Source organism: Taeniopygia guttata, chromosome Z (assembly GCF_048771995.1).
Source record: "Taeniopygia guttata chromosome Z, bTaeGut7.mat, whole genome shotgun sequence".
NCBI lineage: Eukaryota > Metazoa > Chordata > Aves > Passeriformes > Estrildidae > Taeniopygia > Taeniopygia guttata.
The window spans coordinates 66,773,847-66,786,821 of NC_133063.1; the positions used below are offsets into that span (position 1 = coordinate 66,773,847).

The 12,975-nt window shown below is 40.8% G+C and overlaps 1 protein-coding gene across 18 annotated transcripts in view; it reads right to left on the bottom strand.

The window, feature by feature from the left end:
* Nucleotides 1–5,417: 5,417 nt before the first annotated feature.
* Nucleotides 5,418–12,975, bottom strand: part of ARHGEF28 (Rho guanine nucleotide exchange factor 28) — a 116,514-nt gene continuing 108,956 nt past the window's right edge. For 17 of the 18 annotated variants that reach the window (XM_072921938.1, XM_072921942.1, XM_072921941.1 and 14 more), the window contains one exon: nucleotides 5,418–6,493. In XM_072921938.1, coding sequence (XP_072778039.1) covers nucleotides 6,333–6,493 — 161 coding nt within the window. In that variant the 3' untranslated portion in view covers nucleotides 5,418–6,332. The remainder of the gene's footprint in view (nucleotides 6,494–12,975) is intronic. The other variant, XM_030257998.4, reaches the window with a different exon arrangement.

Below are 12,975 nucleotides of genomic sequence, written 5' to 3' on the forward strand. Positions count from 1 at the left end.
TATATGGAAGTGAAGCATTTTTTCTGAGTCTGTCAAGCTTGGATCCAGGTTTGCATGTTCCAAATATCTGACATCTCTTTTATGTTCAGGCCCATCTCCATAATTACCCCAAAACTGTTTATGGTAGTGGCAGAAATAATAGGTTGGAAGCATCTAACCAATGTTTAGGGAAATGTTTCTGCTTATCAGAAGGCAATTGTGAAATTAAATGGTGAGCATAGTTGACTTCCATTTAATTGAAATTATAGATATAAGGACTGCATTCTGGTAAATTTCAATAGTCCAGGTGTTCTGAACTTCAAATTTCCCAGAAAGAAGAATGTTTTGTGTTTGGTGTCTGCAAACCATGCAGTTACACATGATCAGTGTCCTTGAGAAATATGTTGGGTTTTTAGTTCATGAGATTTCAACAGTCCTGCTTATAGGACAAGCAGAAGTAACCAACCATTTACCAATAAATTAAACTTCTTTGCCTTTTAGTGGGTCCATATCTTGTTCTTGAAAGTTGTTATCCCGATCCCTTTGAAGAATTATGCTGTAAATTAAATGAGAACAGCTGGAGTCAGGATTAACAATTGAACTTGTGCTGTGCAAATGGTGACTTCCAGTAAAACAGCAGATGCCTCTCACCTCCTGTCAATAATTGCTTTGTGTGAAATATCCTTCAGTGCTCAGCATCTATTTTATATGCCAAGAGAGGTTTCCCAAGGCTGCAAGCCATCTCTCACAGGCTGCACACAACCATCAAGCTTCAAGATAGGCACTGAAGGGATGGGAGCCAGGCAGGGGGGTGACCTGAGTGATGCGCAGGTTACCCCGGGGCCCCACCACTCTGCTGTGTGCTAAAGCAGGATTGAACATGCAGCCATGCTCCTAGGCATCAGCTTCAATGACACCAAATGGCTTGGTCCCCACAGCCAGGTTTGGTTTTCCCAATTACCAAACTGCCAGCACAGCTGAACTGATGATATTCACGTACAAACCCCAGAGCTGGAACCCTTCCCTCAGCACCCAGGATTTCCCTTAGAGGCCATCCTCTAGAGGACTATCCTTGTAGCTTTCACTCTTAATGTTTTTCTTTTCAGTGACAGTTTGAGTATGACACTGTGAAAACTTGCTCCTTAATTAAAAGCTGGAAAGAATTCCCAGAAGATAAGGATAGCTAGCCTCCACTGACTGAAAGCAGGAGATGCTCAGTCAGTGTTAATAACTTTATTTTTGTCCACTTGTCTGCTTTGTATCTGGAATTGACCTTTAATGGCTTGCTTTAACATTCGTTCAACAATGCCGGACAGCTGCGTGCATGTAGGAAACGGGGACAGTTTCCATTCCAAATGAGACATTACTTACTTTAACCAGGAGCAGCACCAATTTCTCATGTTTCTTGTACTACTCAAAAGGAGCACAAATGGGTTCACAACTTGGTGTGAGCATCTTCAATGAGCTAGACACAGGGAATGCAGACATCCTGTTTGTTCACTTGCAGGGGAAGGCCAGGGCTCACACTGACCTTCACAAGCTGTCTTCAGTTCATGCAATTGTTTACCCATGTCAGTCTTTGTTATTAGTAGTGGTAATCTGGGTGAGCAGAAGGTTCATGCCTCTGCATAGTTCTTGTAGTATGGCTTGGCAGTTTTACAGAAATCTTGTAAGAAATTTCCCTTAGGTCTGTTAAGCCTCCACAGGAGAAATTATTTGTCTGAACATACATGCCTCGCTGTCCCTTTTGAATATCTAGGGTACTTGCTCTCTCTGGCACTGGAATCAATAGTAGTGTGATAAATAGAGGTTTCTTCCTCTGAATAAAAAAGCTTGTTCCATGAAGGAGCTTAGAAACATATAATTAGAATGAACACTCTTCCTGCTTTTTCTACACCCAGAGCAGCTTTTTCATGTTTCTTTTCTCTTCTCCTGGTCTCCACCCAGAATATTTCAAGACTCAAACTCAGATTTTGGTGGGTGTTGCAGACACCCCTCTGGCAGAACCATGTAAGAGGTGGCAACATCCTGATCTGGGCCTGAGATGGAATCAGGAGAAGAGGAAGAAACTTCAGCAGAGATGATCCATGGAATAAGAAACATAGCTCTCTGGAAATTTGTAAGCCAACTACTGACCTGCACAGAGATGCTTCTGACACAGCTCCGCATGTCAGGGAAAAACATCGACATTTCCAGGTAAGATATGTGGATCATTTCACACCTTTGCAAATTCTTCCACAATGTGGAAACTTTGATGAGCTCCTCGTGTAGCCTTTGATGAGCTCTTCATAGAAGTCTAGTAGATTACTGTCTGATGCACTTTTTCAGAGCAAAGGGCTGGATTGATGCCAATACTTTAGAATAATGCCTCAAAGGTCATCTTTTGAGGTTTTTCCTTTATATTGAAGAAATTAAACACTCTTTGACATCAGCCTGCCAAAGGGAGCCTTTATGCAAAATTCAAGCCATTGAATTCAGGCCATCCTCACAGATTCACCTCACTATTTTGCAGCAATTCAGAAAAATCTTTCTAGAGGTTAACATGTAGCTGTCCTTATGACTAAGAGTATCAAGGACACTCATAGTTATTTTTGCAGTGCTTCTATTTACAAACCTTTACTAGGGATGAGAAAACAACAAATGTATCCATTTGCCTTGGAAAAATGGAAGAAATCAACTGCAGGTCCAAAATTCTGTAAAAGCAGACTCCAGCCTGTTTGAGTATGCTAATGCTCCACAACCTGTGCTGTTTCTCCTTCTGCAATATAAACTGTGCACAGTGAAGGTTTTGGATGGGGAGGATTTGGGGTTGGAATTCTTGTCAAACAGAATATTCATTAGAAGTTACCCAAACACTATTCCCCATTAGTCATCAATAATCGTGTTATTTCCCCATTTTGTCATCAAATGCAGAAGGAAAACTTCCTCATCTGCAATTCTTCATTGCTTTCAAAATTCAGCCTGAGCAAGCTACACACGTTATTTATCAAAGCATAATGTCTTTTTCTTTGAATGAACACTATCACACTGCAAAAATGGTTTTAGCAGCAATAGGGCACATTACAAAATAGGCACCTACTTGATTAAGATGCAACAAAAAATATTACTGACTTTTTTGAACTAAGTGGATGGCATATAAATTAATGCAGCTAATAGCCCTCTCTAAGTAAAGTTATCTGTGTTCCTTACATGGAACATCAACATGTTTTTTTTCAATAATTCCAGTAAACAAACTTTGGAGAGTTTTGCTGATAGCCTAATCTGTATTTAATTTAGTAATTTGAAAATAACTTGTATGACCTTTGTGAAAAATCTTTTGGAAATGCAGCTAAGTTTGTTGTTTACCTTAATACTCAAACTGCATCCAAGTGAAGAATTTGCTCCCTTTTGGCTTCATTCTACAAATGACTGAATGCACAAATCCAAAGATCTGGATCTGGCACACTGTAAGCTCAAGCTCTTCAATAATTTATTCTCTACCATTACTGTAGACTTGCTGAAGAAAAGATTTGTTCCAAGTTTCTCTTAAAAGTCTTTTAAAGTTGCTTGATATGACAACTTTACTAGCATACAACATAAAGGAGAAAATGCTGGAAAAGTCGAAGCATTACAGCAAAGAAATCCCTTCTTTGTTAGAAGTTGGAGAAAAAAATTTAAAATAAGACAAAAACAAACAAACCTCATCCTGGTGCCATGGATATTTGCAGTACAGCAACTGTTCCTTTAATTTAAGCACTGAAATTAATGACTAAATTAGATTCTGAGTTTTCAGAGGCAAGATGCTTTGAGAAGCATAGCAAAAAGAAAACACAATATATGGGATGAGTGAAAAACTATAGGTTTTGCAAATAAGCCAGCTTCAAAATAATACAAAAAAGGTGAAGTGAATTTCTGAATATATTTTTCTAATTAAGAAAGATGACCCAACATTAATATATGCCTGGCGATAACTGAAAACACAGATGTTAAAATGGCTGAGTCTCACTGGGGCTGTGTTTAAATTCTGCTAAGTATTAAGAAATGCCTAAATAATGGGCAGAGTTCAGGGGTGCATAATACATCTTGTTATAAAGAGCACCTGCCAAGGCCATACTGGCCTATACTTTAAACATTTTCTACAATTAAAATACCTAAATCTAGAGGCCACCTGTTTCCTGCCTTTGCCTTTCTGAAATGCCAGAAGTTTTACTGTAAACACAGGTGAGCAAAATAAGATGCTGCCTGATTTTAAGGGACTTAAAGAATTTGCACAACAGCTGAAGTCTGGGCCAGCCACTTTGCAGCTCCCAGCCCCTCAATTAAAATTGATGAGAGAAGCAGTATCATCTCTTCCTCTCCCGGTGGCAAGACGCTTACATGGGAATTCCCACACCAAACTGGGACAGCAGCAATCCATCCAGCAGCTTGGATTTGACAGTAACCAATACCAGATGTTTCAGCCAAGGCATAATAAAATGCAGAGAAACTGTGGAGAAAACTGCTCATTTTTTCTCAATTTCCCATGGGACTCTGGGCAAGGCACATATTGTGGGGTATACAGCATCCCAAGAAATTAGTCTAGTTACTCAGAAATTTGCCAAAAAGCTGTTCAGGTGGCAACCCTGAATTCATTGCTGACTCTCTGTCACTACTGCAGGGCTCTTAAGAGAAGTTGGATCCACATTTTAATTTTAATCTAACCGTGAAAAGGAAAGAAGATAAAAAAATTCTAGAAATTCTAAAAGAGGGGGTTTTTTTTCTCTTATAAAGAGACATATTTTTAAAGTGCTGTCAGGTTAGCAGGAGTCTTGGAGGCTGAACAGAGACACTGGAAACCACATCTGCAGGCCCAGTCTTTCCCTGATGGCATTTGCACATCAGTCAGTAGAGCTGAGAATCACGTCCTGCTCATCGTGCCAGGTGCTCAGTTGTTTGCCCAAGAGACGACGTGAACAGCTACTCTGGAATCCAGTAAGATGCAGCTCAGAAAGCTCTGCTTTAGGGTATCCCTGAAGCACCCAAATCCCTGGAAGAGAATCCTTCTCAATCAGGAAGTCCTTGCTGAAAAATGCACACGTCTAAAACTCTGTGCCCTGCAAAAGGCTTAGGGTAAAATGGAAACCACTGGCACCCGGGGCTGACCCAGTCAAATGGGTGGGAGCAATCCTGTGCTCCTCTGCTCCTTGAGCTGGGCAGATGTGAGGCAGCTGTGCAGGAGCCTTCAGGAGCTGTGCAGCTGCATCTCTGCTGCACCTCTGTCAATGCCATCAGCCATGCTAAGCAGTGATAGGCACATCCGTGGTTTTGCCAGTTGAAATACATAGCTTTGGCTATGCTGGACCAACAACACACATCTGCAACAGAGCTCAGTGCAAACAAGGCCTGGATGCTTTTTTTTTTTTTTTTTTTAACTTTTTTTTTATTTCTCTGGAGGATCTCACAATGAATCAAAATTACAGTTTTCTAGAAATGCACTGAACATTTATTTAGTTTGACAGAAATGAAGAATTTTTTTCAGAAATACAAAAAGGCATAAAAAGGCACAAAACAGGTTTCTTACTGCCTAAGACAGAATCCCATGAATCTGAAAGCAGAAAACTATCTGATTTCTGCACAGGAAAGCAGTGGAGTTTCAGAAGAGTTCAATTAACTGAAACCTACTATTTATCCCCTTTCTTTTCTTTTGACCAGTGAGATGGTTTCATCTGGTAAATTTTAATGTGTAAGGACACTTACTGAAATGAAAAACAGTCATAATACAATAACTGCTTTAGTGCATCTCTGCACAGAAATTGGCAGTAGTATCAAAATGATAATAAGCTTTGGGACATGAAAAAACACTTACAATTATGCAATTATGCTCAGACCATAAAAAACATCCCCTTCTGAGCAGTTCCTGAGCTAGAAGATAAGGAAAATGACCCAAGAGCTAAGGGTATATAGCACATTTCAGCAAAGACTCAAGCCATCATTGTTACATTGCTGTCTTTTCATGTTATATCACAACTGTTACTGATACACAATCTGAAATCGCAAGCAGCAAATCTCTTAGCTCATCCTTGTAGGAAGAAGACACACAAAAATCAACACTAGCTTTCACAGTCCTTAGTGGCACCTTTACAATTTCAGAATGTTATGTCTCCTCTGCTACTCACTGATTCTTGCAAAGCATTTGAAATCATGTCATAACTTAAAGATTATACAACAAAGGCTTCAAAATAACTTACTTGCTATATTTATCACAGGGAAAATTTTGCATTTACTATTAAATACTACCCTTAAGCCAGATGGTCATACACAGAACATCGACAGAAACTTAGAAAAGCAAACACAGTTATCTTTCCTAAGTGTTACTGAGAACAGAAAACAAGTTATCAGAGGTAAACAATCTTTTCCTCTACTCTGGCTCCGCTTTCCGCATCCTCCAGGCTCTCAGGCTGGTGGTTCAGCAGCAGTTCATCTACCCGTGGTGACTGGATGGATCCCTGGTTTGGAACACTTGTCTGGGGACTTTGGGTCTGTGATGTGTTCAGATCTGTAACACACAAGAGAAGGACAATGCATTTTCTGCCATGCCCATGCCATCAAAAAGGGCAAATTCTGATGTTTTCGTTAGCACCATTTTCTAGTTTGCTGCATCTGTCTGGAAAGGAAAACAGTACTCTAGAACAAATCATACTACAGGTGACAGGTACCATACCCAAAGTTAGTGAAATCTATTCAAGTAATAATAATAATTATAAATGTGTAGCCATACTTTGCTAAACAGACACACAATAATGGAAAGACATAAATGAGGTTAGAATTGAGCCAGAGGGAAACACACAGCATATAATCAGTACCTTTGCTAGTAATAATACAGTTGTAACATTAATACAATTTTCATTACTACACAGAATTTTTTTTTTGTAAGCCTTCCTTTTATGGATGTAAAAGAATTAAGTGAGCAAAGTCTACATGGCTGGCACTTGCATTCAGCTTTTTCTACCAAGTTTACCTGTGTTTGTAGACTCAAACTACATACTCTAGTCTGTCTTTATCTTTTTGGTGTGGCATGGAGAGAAACACTAGAACATTATTTCACAAGGAACTTGTTATCTTTCCAATTTTCTCCCACAAATGTAGAGAAATCAGGTACTTATTTTCCAGCATTCCACAATGAACACTTCTATGACGATCCATATATCACTTTATAAACCAAAACAACATAACTACACTTGGGTCTTATCCCTAGTCAGCATTTTGTAGCACTTTGGGCCATCAGGACCTGCATCTCAGTAGTTGGCTTTTCTACATCTGTATTTCTTCAAAGCAACTTTACCATAAAAACAAGCTGTGTAACAAAGAATGTATATTCTCATGCATAGCGATGAAAAATAGCTGTAATGGATATGCTGCAATACTTTTGATAGTAGTATTAACCTGACCAACTCTTCTATTACAACAGAAGGGTTAAATTTTCATTCTTTCCTCTCAAAACAAGGACTCTGTAGAAAGAAAGGGAGCTTTGAACTCCTTGTACATGATGGTAATGCCAGAAGCACACAAACCAAGAACTGGGTTCTTTGAGCCTTGATCACTCATGCAGAGCTGAAGAGACATTTCATGCTTGCTCTGGTCCCTACTTCTCACGTGTAGGTGCAATGAAAATCTACTATGAAGGATCTATTGCGTTTTTACACATCATGTCACTTAACTGGTGGCAAATCATAATGACACATGCCCACATTTGGCATTCCCCAAATATATGTGACTTTCATCAATCTAGTTCACTGAGGCAGGAGTTCAAGGAGACAAGCTTGCTGGCACCCTGAAAAGCCTAGGCTCTCTGGCTGCTTCCTGGCATGGGGTGTGTGGGATGATTATGCAACGGGCATGTGGGAACACATCATATCACAGCCTCTGCTTTCAGCATTTTCTCCTCTTTGATATTCTCACAGCTGGGGGGAGTAAAGAGGCTTTGGGGCTGCAGCCCCCAGCATAAACTGCAGAGTCAATGGCAGGGGCAAGGTATTTATAAATGAGCTTAGTCAAAGTGTAATGACACAGAATGTTACAAAAATTAGTCTTCAGTTGTCTTTCTTTTACTGTTTTATATTGGATTAAGTTTCAGCATTGATGAAAATCCAGAGAAAGTCTTGATTTCAAGTGAGTTATTTGCAATACATAACTCAGAAAGCCTTGACTCCCTAACTTACTCAAACAGGCTTGATTTTTTTGAAGATGATGTCTACATTTATTTATTTTTGATGGTTATATTAGAAAAAGATTGCAACTTGCAACCCACAGAAGAAAGCAAAAGTATGTCTGCCTGTCTTTATGAAAACTGGATGCATTTGGTTTGTTTATTTATTAAACAGAGCCCTACTAGCAGAAGTTCCTCAACTTCTTAACACTTACATTTTCAGGTAATTTTACCTACATTAATATTTCTTTTAAGTCCTATGAGTCTATTCACATAACCCAAGTTATGTACATAATAATACCAGGGAGTAAATACTTATTTGAAAGATCTGTTTCCAAAGTTTATGAAGTACATAATTTGAGAAGCCTAATTACAAATTTGAAAATACACAGAAAAGAAACACCTACATGCAATTATGTTCCACCATCAAAACTAAACAGTAATTGCTTCACCAATTAAAACAGTAGCTGTTTCCAAATAATTTCTCATTAACTGTTATAACTACAAGCTGCAGAGCAGAGCAGTGGAAACTGTCAGCATTCTGGAAAAACAAATTCGATCCTGTCATTATCAAAATAAATGATTTATCACTGCTTAAGCTTCTTTTTATTTTTTTTTTTTCCTAAATATGTTGCATCTGGGAAACCTGAACAGCAGGAGAGCACCCAGGAGGTAAGAGCACAGCTGCTGCTGGGGTGCCAAGTGGCTTCAGGCTGGAAGGGATTGTGCTTAATCCAACTGAGGAGGGAAGGGGCTGGTTTTGGATGCACTTCAGGTGGCACTCAACACAGACTCTGCCTAATAAAAGCACAATGTGTCCCCAAGGCAAACACACTCAGCCTGCCATTGGGGAGGGTGGCTGCTGTCTCTCTGCCCAGTGCCATGCTGGAACCAGCTGAGCCAGCAGACCAGCTGGCATCACAGGCAGCAGCGTGATGTGCCCCAGGGCTAGATGCATGTGAAGTGTGGAAGAAGTGCTAGAAATGGTAACAACAGTTTCAGGTGAAGGGAGACTGGGAAAAGTGGACTGAATTGCCAGTCAGCTTTGGTTGTTGTAATGTAGAACAGCAACAGCAGCCAAGAAGCCTTCCTTGAGCCCTCTGGTATAGCATGGGGAAACTGAGTTGCCCTTGTCACCAAGGAAGAGAAAGGTGGGAGAAATCTTCCTCTTGAAATGCTCTCCCAAAACAAAGAGGAAACTTCTGAAACCAGACTTGAAAGCATCAACTGCTGTCTACTAAAGGACTCTGAGAGCTGAAGATGCTTAATGAAAATAAAAAAGGAAAACAAACTGATTATTTGTGCAGACAGCAAGGCAAAGGGGCTGCCATCAGAAAGCAACACCCAAGATGCTCTCCCATGATCCCCTGGCAGCTGGGACACCCATAGAAACTCCCCAGTCCCTCTCCAAGCCCATTCTCTGCTGCACTGAGGCAAACGTCAGAATTCACTATGGATCAACAGTCAGGCACATACAGACCACTGGCCTTTTATGAGCTTCCCTCAATGTGATTGTAATTCACCTGTCAACATCAGCCATAAAATGAGTTCTGTGTTATCCCCTTTGTTTAAAATCAGCATTTGCTTACCCTTTCTTCTGCTCTCCTCCAAGCCACTGACAGATGCTCTCTCTGGCAGGCTGTGTTTGGCTCAACAGCACACCCACCAGGCCAGCACCACTTCACCAGCACCCAGCAAAACCTGGGGTACAGTCCCTGCCCACACCCTCCCTGTCCGAGCTGGGCTCTGCCTGCTGCCATGCTCCCACACCCTCATGGAGAGGACTGTACCTGGCCATAGACATCCACTTGCTCATTTACACTGTTTTTCTTTCATAGTTAGATAAATGCAGAAAATATCCCTGTTTCTAAAGCTTTAACAAAACTGAGCTATAGCTCAGATCCTTCCACAGTCTACTTTTGACACAGCTTTCTGCTCCCTCCCACTCCTGCACCAGCCAAGAGCTGTCAGCATCTCTCTGTACCCTGGACCCCAGAATTTATATGCAAACTGAAACCCACCTCTACCTGTTTCTCACTTACATAAAATATGTTTCTTCTACAATATTCCAGGTAAGTCCTTCCTTAAGAACAAGCCAGATCCACAGCTGCACCATATATATCCTAGGTAAAAGTGAACAGCAGACCAGAGAAATTCACTCTTTCAAAGATAGGCTCGTCTAACACCATAGGCAAAAAAGGGCATGCTTGAGACTGGTGACCAAATATTAGGTAATCTGTGACAGCACTTCAGCCTTTTTGGGACCTGTAGCCTGTGCCACACCTGAGTATTAAATATTCCTGAAGTACAGCTGTTACTCCTTTTAATCTCAGCTAAAGAAACCCCAGGCATTCCCAGCAGTCCTCCCCACCAATTTTTCCAAAAGTAGTTAGAGGCTATTTCTAACAAATTCTGGATCAAATCAAAAATTGTCTCGTTCACACAGATACTGTTAAATTGAACACTAAAAACAAATTCAATTTTCTCCCCATTTTCCCTGCATTTAGTCTGGTACCATGAAGTTAAGCATCAGGAAAATTCAGAGAGGCACTCTACTCTTTCCATACTTTTTTAGACCACCTCACTGTAAAAACAATGGCAGATGGCAAGCCTGTCGTATGTGGGATCAGTTCTCAAGGGAGTTTATAAGCAGACCTTAGTTTTCCAAACAGGGTCTGGGTCCAAACTCTAAGAACCGACAGCTCCTGGCTAAAAACATGGTACTGTTGTACAGGAAAACAAAGCAAAAACAAGTGGCAGTCTGCATCCTAACTCCCCTACCTTTTCCACAGTACTAACAGACAGGATTAGTAGTATCTCACAAACTGCTGGAAAGATGAAGGACAAAGGAATGGTATTTGCAGGAATCTGAAATCAATACATATAAAAACAAACACAGCCCATGTACCTGGGGGGGCAGGGGATACAAAAGCCAAGTAAACAACTCATTAGTCACGCTGATTCTCACCTCCTGTCTGTTCTCATAGGATGTAAGCACTTCCACATCAAATAAATGCCACAAATTTTCTCCTTCACCCCCTTCACCCCTCCTCTCCCTCCCCCAGGATCAGAGCTCTTGATGTTAAGGCTAGAGCACACAGTGAAGAATATGGGAAGGACAGGAGAACCATGGTACTAAGAAACACTCCAAGCAAAAAACCACTCAAGTCTCTGTGTTTTCAATAGAAAGCCCTTAGTGTTCCTCTTTCAGCTCTGACCCTGGTTTCACAGCATCACAGGATAATTCAAGTTGGAAGGGATCTCACAAGGCCTTGAATTCAAACTCCTCCTCAAAGCTGGGTTACCTCCGAGGTCAGGCCAGGCTGCTTACTTTTTACTTCTTAGTCATTTCTGAAAAGGAAGGAGGAAAAAAAAGGGGAACAAAAAAGTGGGGAAAAAAGTGGGGGGGAAGGTAGAAGGAACACACCACATGGATTTTGCACGCAATTATCTCCCTGTGACTCTCTGAGATCTGTCACACTAGCCCTCTTTACAAAATAAAACTGCTTTAAATGAAGAGCGATCTATTCCACTTTTAGCAACAAATACGTTGAAGAGTCACAAAAACACTAACCTTCTGAAATAATAAATAGAGTTAGGTTTTGGTTTTACACATACTTATAACAACTGGTACCTAGTTCATTTGGACTGACAGCTGACACATCAGCTTCAGGCCACAGCTATTTGAAATGGCAGAGCTGCTCTATTTAATCCCCACACTGGCACTCATGCATAATGCAAAGCACAAGCAGACACCTAACAACCAGTGCTAAATCCACCGGGCCTGGGATATTCAAAGGAATTCAAGGGTAACAGGCTCTCATTTGCCACCACAGTTCAACAGCAAATGGCAGCCTAACTCCCATGGGATCCACTGAAAAACCCACTGGCAAATCCCACAGCAGCTCTTTGTCTCTAATGATGCTCCCAGCGGTCTTCATTAGCAATAGACAGCCGATTCCCCCCGGGAACTCCAAACACCTCAGCCTCTCTCCCTTTCCTCACCGTGAAAGGCACCATGACCAGTTTTGATTGGTTTTTTTTAATGCCTACTAAGACTTTCCCAAATTGCAATGGATTTTCCATACTGGAGGTTGTTTTACAGCTGGTAGAAGAAAGGGCACACCATGCAGTGGTACTGGGCACCAGGAACACCGCAGCATCATCCTGGAACAACTAAGATACTGCTGCTACCAGGTCAGAACAGAACACTTGCTATAGAAAAGTTATGTGTGAGCCTTGATGATTTGAGGAAAATTCCCAGCAGATTCACTGGCAGTTGAAATCCCACATATCATCAACAAACCAGGCCCTTCACAGCTCAATAAAGCTGATTTCACAGCAAGAACTGGATTTGGCATTGCATCTGAAAAAAACACTGGGAAAAAAAATATTTTGACCCTAAAGCTACCAAGGAAAGAGGTGCCTAATCCGTTTCCCAGCTGACTGAATAAGACAAGAAAATTGGCCTGGGAATTGTAATGCTGTTATTTACTTTTGACCAGACAAGCCTGTGAAAAAGCAGCCACTGTATTTCTTAAGCAACCAAGCACCTTCATGAGTAAGAGATCTTTCCACAAAAAGCAGATGAGGAATTCTTTCAGAAGAGATCCTACATTAATTTGTCTTAGCAGCTTTTGGTGCATTTCTTGTTATGAGATAGAGAACAGAAAGAATTCAAAGTCTATGAGGAAAAAGGTCTGCAAGATAACTCTTCTCTACATCTGTATGCTGCATTTTTGATCATAGTAAAATTACTGGGATTACCATTATTCTGCATGTTTCTACTCTTTGTGAAGTTGCTGGCTTAGGTAATGCAGTTCCATTTTCAG